This window comes from Phodopus roborovskii, unplaced genomic scaffold (genome assembly GCF_943737965.1).
Source record: "Phodopus roborovskii unplaced genomic scaffold, PHOROB, whole genome shotgun sequence".
NCBI lineage: Eukaryota > Metazoa > Chordata > Mammalia > Rodentia > Cricetidae > Phodopus > Phodopus roborovskii.
In genome coordinates this window covers 17076294-17084843 of record NW_026126418.1, presented here as the reverse complement: position 1 = coordinate 17084843, position 8550 = coordinate 17076294, and the positions used below count along the sequence as shown (strand labels likewise).

The following is an 8550-nucleotide window of genomic DNA, read 5'->3' as shown; positions in this document are numbered from 1 at the left end:
ACAAAACAGCCTTACAGACTACAGCCAGGATTTCTGAATCTTCTTTGAATCCCCCATGACAGCGCCCCTTACCAGCAGGAAGTAGTTTGGAAAGAACGACGCCCAAATTCCCAAATATTGTGTATAAGTGTTTGTTTTCATTTAATTGGACTTTGTTATATAAAATAAATTTTAAAAAATTTAAAAAAAAGAAAGGAAATGCTTACCTGGTCCAGTTTCAGAAGAGTCCATCCATGGTTGCTTTACTCTATATATTTGGATAGAACAGCACAGCAGGAGAAACATGTGGCAGAGGCTGTTCTGCACTTGATAGGCAGAAAGCATGGGATTCCAGTCACCAGCATGTAGAATGGTGTCACCCACAATCAAGATGAGCCTTTCCTCTTCAGTTAGTTCTCTCTAGAAATGCTCTCAACGATGCACATCAAAGTGCCTCACCAATCTCATAGGTGAATCTAAATCTAGTCACGTTGATAGTGAATACTAACCATACCCCATGTACCCCTACATGATAAATGACAGAGGGTAAACACACAGTGAATGCTAAGTAAACAAAAGACATCAAAGTAATACCAACATCGTTTATCCATATCATTTGGAAATCATTTGGGCCAGACATGGGGTCATGAGGAAATAAGAAACAATTTTCTTGGGATTTACCTCTGATAAACAAAAGTGCCGTTAATATATTATAACAGAAGTCAAAACATTGTTTGGATTAGTTTAGCTATAACGAATGAAATCTGAAAGAATATAGGACTCGAGAAGAAAATAATTCACTGTAGAAATGTAGTGAGAGATTCACCCAGCTGCACCTGTGGCACAGTCCATGCCAGTTTCGCTGTGGTCATAGGTGTATACATGAGCATGCGGTATTTGGTCTGGGGTCCAGGACAGGCTTGCTCTCTCTGGCCCCAGATAGGGTCATGGAGGGCAGCTGGTGTGGATCACTGGAGCAGGAACTTGCAGTGGTCATCTGCATCATGTGTAAGTTATTTCTCCCTGAATAAAATTATATTATATTTGAATTATATTATATTATATTTGAATTAAATTATATTTAAACCAGTCCCGTGAATCTTGTGCAGTGTGCCAGTTATCTACTTCAGTAGAAACACTATCACATTTCTGCATCCTTGGTATACATTTCAGTGACTTTTGAGATTTATATACTGCACCACTAACATCTCAAACAAGATAGAAATCATTTATATCATTCCAGGACCCTTTTCATGACTTCTTCAGAATCTCTGAACCCAGCCAGTACCCACTGATCTAATTCCTGTTTTTTGTTTTGTGTTGTTTTTGTTTCTACTTCTGTTTCTGTTTTTGTTTTTTTCAAGATAGGTTTCTGTGTGTATCCCTAACTGGCCTGTAATTTGTTCTGTATACCAGGCTTGTCTTGAACTCAGAGATTCACCTGCTTTGGCCTCCCAGTACTGGAATGAAAGGCATATGCCACTGTGTCCAACTTCACAATTCTAATTTCTGTCATTGTGAGTTCCTATAAATGGAAGCATGATTATGTGCTCTTTTTTTTTTTTTTTTGATTATGTGCTCTTATGATATGCCATTCTTGCTGTGAATTACAATAAATTGAATGTGTGTAGGTATATAGTGTGTGTGTGTGTGTGTGTGTGTGTGTATACCCGTGCATGCATCCATGTGTAAGGATGGCTGCACATACATGTATGTATGTGGAGAAGACAAAAATCAAATTCAAGTATTCCTAAATCACTTCTCCACCTGAATTTTATTGCAACAAAGCCTCTCACTGAACCAGAGCCCATCAGTTCGAGTGGGCTTGCTGGCTAGAAAGCCCAAAGGATTCTATCTCTGCCTTGCACCCTACCTCCAAGCATGTGCTGGCATTAAGGCATGGCACCTAGATTTTATGTGAAATCTAGAGACCTAAACTCAGATCCTCATGTGTTCATGGCAAACACTTCACTAACTGAGACCAATAGTTTTTTTATATGGTTTCATTTTGGCTATTAAAAGTGAGATCTTTGAAAAACATCTTAAAATATGGGCCTACACTAATATCCGCTTACTCATTTCACATGCAAATGTAAAGTTATAACCCTAATTCTAAGTGAGAAAGCACTAATGGGGTTGAACTTCAGCTGGGTAAATAAAGTCATATTCAATGGCTTAATCTTCACCACCAGTTTAGAAACAACAATAACCTGTCATGACAAGTACAATTTATAAATTGTGGAGAAAAACATCATTTTTTACTACAAATATTTAACAAAGACAGTTTCCTACAACAACCACTCATGGATACACACCTCTCCTACTATCAACATTTCTCACTGGACACATCATTCACCCAAAGTCTATAATTTATTTGTGGTCTATTCTAGCTGTTGTACACTCCAGAGGCTTGTACATACACAAATGGGTGATGACATACAGCCACCATAATAGCATATTTTCTCTATCCTAAAAATCTTCTGTGTTCACCCAGCATGGAGGTGCACACCCTTAATCCCAGCACTTGGGAGACAGAGAAAGATGGATCTCTGAGTGTGAGACCAGCCTGATCTACACAGAGTTCAAGGCTAAACAGTGTGACACATGAGACCATTTTTGTGGTTTTTAAATCTTACCACAGGAAAGTTAAAACAGAAGCAGGTATGGTCAAAGCTGTGTAATGAGCTCTTATGCATTTATCACCCCATTTAAATGACTATGTATTCAGGGAAATTTTTGTTTATCAATAGTAGGACATCAGAACAAGTCTGTGGACTCCTTGGGTTACAACATTCTGTTATACAGGAGCATCCTATGTACTGTAGGATACTTCCTTCATCTCTGACTTCTGCCTCCTTAATTTCAGCGGCACTCCACCCCGCCCCCCGAAACCAGGCTGCTCAAAGGAAAAATATCCCTAAGTCTTGCACAGGTATAATCACCCCCAGTTGAAAACCGCTGATCTATACATCTAATTCACCGCAAGTATTGTCCTCACTCCTGTGTTTCTAAAATCCCTGGACCATCTTTAAAGGATGTAATTTTCTGTAAAGTCACATGACTAAGTTCCTGGTGTGCAGGTGAGATCTCCCCACACTCATAAGTGCTCTCTAAACAGTGGGTGAGTTCCGGTTCTTTCATATTCCTCACTGATTTCTGAAGTAGGTTCCCACAGAGACTTTAAGGTCCTGCTTCCGTAAGATATTTTTCCTAATTAGAAAGGGGTGAGGATGAAGATCCCCCAAGGACTCCCCATCTCTCAATCATGACTTCTCCCCCAGCCCCCAACCGCCAGGCTTTTCTTGGAATGAACTTAAAGCTGACCTACCTAAGTTCTTAGTTCTCTGAGGAACACTTGAGAGGCAAGTCTTCTTTGCTTTTATTTTTAATTCTTAGGAAGTTGAAGCTATGGATCGCCACATTTCCAAGTCTAAGGCTGCAAGGGAACATATCCTCATCTTGTGACTCCACTGAGGCAGGAGACTATGCCATACCTGGCCTATGCATCTTCATCAGGTAACTGGGAAGAGACTATGAGCCAGTGCTGTTCTCACAATTATTTGTGTCTATGTGTTAGGAGCATAATAACATATCATTGTGCTCAGAACAGCAACACAACTGAAACACTATTGTGAGCTGTACAGTCATGGGTTTAATTTAGCTGTAACAGTTTGTTCCACTTTGATAGTAAAGGGAATGGTACAATGAGACACCTGGCATTTCTCAGAGTATGCCTGCATGAATATTAGTGAAAAACACTGTCTGGACCCTTGGTAAGACTCCAGAATAAATAAGGTATGATATCATACCATGGAGACTTTTCCTCTTTCGGTAGTTACTGAACACCTACAATGTTACCAGACTAAGGAGAGTAAGTTTAGATATCAACTATTCATTTATTCTTCCAATCTTCACTGAATGCTACCTCATGAAATGACTTCAGTGAGCATTGGAGATGAAATGAAGAGCAAGGCACACTCTGTCCTCAGGGAACTCATACTGCAGTAGGCAATACAATTCATCATGATAAGTGTTACAGTTGCAGAATGCTCTGAGAGAAGGCACAGTGGCTGCAAGGACTTATGAGTGAGGGAGGAGGTTTCTCATCTCTGAGAGGAACCCAAGAAATCAAGGGCTAGGACTTAGCTTATAGGAGAATGGGACAGGACTTAGGATTTTCAGTGTCTTCCTCTGAGGTGTGTGCCATCTGCATGTTACAGTCTGGATCTTGAGTATCTGAAAACTTAAAGAACTCTGTAGACATTACATAAGTTACTACTGAGAACAGCTAGATGTGAACTCAGCTCTTTCCTCCACAAGTAGCTTCCTGAGAGAACTGTCTAATGACTTGGAATTTGTGCCTGCTCTCCACCCTCTGTGTCTACAATTGTAAGGTGTATTTCCTGAGTTCCCTCTGGTCTGCAGAGGTCTTCAGCACTTCTCTGGATCAGCAAGCAGAGAGCTTTTGTGAGATGAGAGAAACCATCTGGCTCTAACCTCCAGAGCCCTGGAGTCTCGCTAGAGGAAGGCTGTGTGAATGCACAAAGTCTCGGCTATGTTGGGAAAAAAAAGCCTAGTTTTCAAGTCAGTCACTATGCAGTCTGGGTAATGCTCTGAGGCATTATATAGCTGGTCCCTGAGGAAGGATGTTGGATCATTTCTGCCACTAAGAGAATTAGAGGAAATTAAAGTACCAGGAGAGATAAGAGAAGTAAATGGATTGAAGGGAAGGGTAAAGAAAAGATCAATAGGTAATCAAACATAGAATAAGGACAAGAATTAGAAGAAATACAGTCACAGCCATGTCTAAAGTGAGCTCTCATCCCCTTAAGGGATAGTGAGAATCAAGAGAGCTACACCAGGGTTGCTATTCTGGAAACACCACTGATATTGTATATTAAATGGTTAAGGACTTTGTTCTGCAAACCAAGGAAAGAAGAAATAAAGGAAGACTGCAGGAGAAAGAATACTAAAAACCATTCAAAGGCAATAGAAAATCATGCAACACAGATGGAAATAGTGTCCTGGAGGCCTCTTCTTGATGAGGAAATACAGCTTTGAAGGTCTTTCCTTCTTTGGTCTGTTTCCACAGCTTCACATTCTGCATACAAAGTGACTTACTCATTGGGTAGCAACATTCTTGGTGATGGACCTTGGCTTTAGGGTAAAGTCCAAAGTCCTTAACAGTCATACACTGATGGATGGTATCTCTCCTATAACATTATATGTTGCCATTTCCACCACTATTCCAGCCATACACAATACAGTTGCACTTTTGGTCTTAAAGACTTTCTTCTCCATGTTACTAACTCACCATCTTTCATATCATTTCAGATCATACCACCCAACTTGCTCCCTCATGGCTAACATACACAATGTGACTGAGTTCATATTTCTGGGACTCTCTCCCAATAAAGATGTGCAGAGAGTTTGCTTTGTGATATTTCTGCTCTTGTACACAGCCATTGTGCTGGGGAACCTCCTCATGGTGGTCACTGTTGCAGTCAGCAGAAGTCTTGGATCCCCCATGTACTTCTTCCTCAGCTACCTCTCCTTCGTGGAGATCTGCTACTCCTCTACAACAGCCCCCAAACTCATCTTGGACCTCCTGGCTGAGAAGAAATCCATATCTGTGTGGGGCTGCATGACACAGCTTTTCTTCATCCACTTCTTTGGTGGCATTGAGATGTTCCTGCTCACAGTGATGGCCTATGACCGTTATGTGGCCATCTGCAAGCCCCTGCACTACACCAGCATCATGAACAGACAGATGTGTATTGTTCTTGTGGGAACAGCATGGGTAGGAGGCTTTGTGCATTCCTTTGCCCAGATCCTTCTCATCTTCCGCTTGCCCTTCTGTGGCCCCAATGTCATTGACCATTATTTCTGTGATGTGCTTCCCGTGCTCAAACTTGCCTGTTCAGACACTTTCCTCAATGGTCTGCTGATTGTTGCCAATGGGGGTAGTCTGTCTGTGATCAGTTTTGTGGTCCTCTTAGCATCCTATGTGGTCATCTTGTTTCATCTGAGAACTCAGAGTTCTGAGGGACGACGTAAAGCTCTTTCCACCTGTGGGTCTCATGTCACTGTGGTTGTCTTATTCTTTGCACCCTGTGTCTTCATCTACCTGAGACCTTCAGCCACTCTGTCTGTAGACAAGATGGTAGCTGTGTTCTACACAGTGATAACTCCCCTCCTCAACCCTATCATCTATTCCCTGAGAAATGCAGAAGTGAAGAAAGCCATGAAGAATCTATGGATCAGGACAATAAAAGTAGATAAAAAATAGAGGCTGAATCTTTGTATGGTCATGGGTTTAGAAGGATGTTAAATTCCTAATTTGACCATGACTGGGCAAAATGGATAAAAAGAAAATCTGTAGGGCTTGTTGGTTCTAGAGTTATTCTTTATGGTCCATCCTAAATTTTTCATTTTAAGCACTTGTAAAATATATCCTGCTATGGATATACTATAATACACCTAACCATTTTAGAATGTTTCAAATCTTTACCCCTATAAATAACAATGTGAAAAAATATGCAAAGGGGACTATCCAACTATACCTTTAGCTTTTCCTTGAGATTCACTCACTCATTATAGTGAATTTACTTTACTGAAGAATATGAAGGCCTTTGTTGCACTGTGAAATTGAACTGCATGCCCTGTGAATGCACTCCTCATAGAATCAAGACATTGTAATTAAGTATAGTGGGGGGGACTCAGCTGCTACAGTGCTGATATCCATAAAGCCCTGAGTTTAATCACCAGCACATATAAACTTGGCATGGTGATGCATTCCTGTTATTCTAAGCGCCTGGAAGCCCCAAAACAGAAGGTCATCCTTGGTGATGCAGCCAATTTTAAGCCAACCTGGGATATAATATCCTGATTTATTATATATACATTTCTCATTAATAAAAATATTTTGAAATTATAATATGATTACAACATTTTTTTTGCTTCCCCTTTCCTCCCTATAAGCCCTCCTATATATCCCTCCTCACTATCCTTCAAATTCAAGACCTATTTTTTCACTATTATTGCATACAATAACTGTGTGTATATATACATATACATACATATGTATGCATATATGTATAGACACACACACACACACACATGACCTGTTCAGTCCATATAATATAATTTGTATGTGTGTTTCAGGGCTGCTAGTTTGGCACTGAACAACATGTTAGTGTACTCTTTCCTGGGAGGATCAACTCTCCCACTCTCAAACTTCCTCAGTTGCCTGTAGTTCTGTATGAAAGAACTGTGAGTGAGAGAGAGAGAGAGAGAGAGAGAGAGAGAGAGAGAGAGAGAGAGTGTGTGTGTGTGTGTGTGCTTTAAAACTGTCCCAAGGTATCTCTAACAATATATTTATTGATTTCAAATAGAAAACGTACCATTTCTACCCTCTTTACAACTGTCCAATGGTAGCATACCAGAATTAGATGAATTGATGTCATATACCTCCTAATAGCCAAGTAAAGAGCCATAGGCACCTCCTCAGTTGGAAACTTGGTTTAAATTAGATCTGTAAAGCAGCTATATTTCACTCTTCAGAAGTATAAAAATTAAGAAAAACTGAAAAATTCTTCCACAAAATATTAAAAGTAATTGAGTAAAATGGGAATTTTTGGGGTTAGATATTATCTTAGATAAAAGGCTCCAGTGAGGCAAAACTTTATAAACAACCTAAGAAAGTTAGTTATACAGATGATTATTTTCTTGTTTTAATGATTATAATGGGTTTTCCTCCTTGGGTTTAGGGATGTCTCATTGACATGTCCATATGTGGAAGCCTTCATGTCAGCAACTTGCAGACATTTCAGATATATATTATTTATATTCTACATATTTAAGCTATATAAAATGTGTATTATATATACATATACTATGAAATCATTAGTTACAGTGAAGCAAATTAGCATATCCATTACTTCCATGGCTAGCTTATTTTGTTACAAGAGTTCCTAAAGTTCACTCATGTGCCAAATTTTCAGTATATAATTGGATGTTGATTGGAGATATAGACAGAGATACATAGATAAATGAGAGAGATTAGATAGATATGGATATATATATATATGTATATAGGTGATTTATAGATGATAGATTAGATTATTGATAGGTGATAGATATGGATATAGATATATGTATAGATTATTACAGATATTATACAAGATAGACAGATAGATAGATAGATAGATAGATAGATAGATAGATAGACAGATAGATAGATGATAGACTGTCCAGACCTGCCTCAGACTTGCAGAAACCCTCCTGCTTCAGATTCTCAAAGGCTTAGATTTCAGGTGTGTATTCCTACATACAGCTGGAATAATTTTAAGTATATGCCTCATGCTGTATATTACATCTCCAGGATTGTTCATGTTATATCACTGTCTACATACCTATTTACTTATTGAGAAAATAATAAAGAAAATATGACAAAATATTCTTAATAAGGATATTGGATTAAAGGAAATATGAAATTATTTTTTGTACTTTTTCAAGACTTTTTGTGTCAAGTTACTTTACAATGAAAGTTTATATACAGCAGTCTTATTC

The 8550-nt window shown here is 39.0% G+C and overlaps 1 protein-coding gene across 1 annotated transcript; it reads left to right on the top strand.

Moving 5' to 3' along the window:
- The first annotated feature begins 5338 nt into the window (after positions 1-5338).
- Positions 5339-6268, top strand: LOC127222271 (olfactory receptor 4X2). The gene has a single exon (XM_051184279.1). The coding sequence runs from the start codon at positions 5339-5341 to the stop codon at positions 6266-6268; it is 930 nt and encodes a 309-aa protein (XP_051040236.1).
- Positions 6269-8550: the final 2282 nt, after the last annotated feature.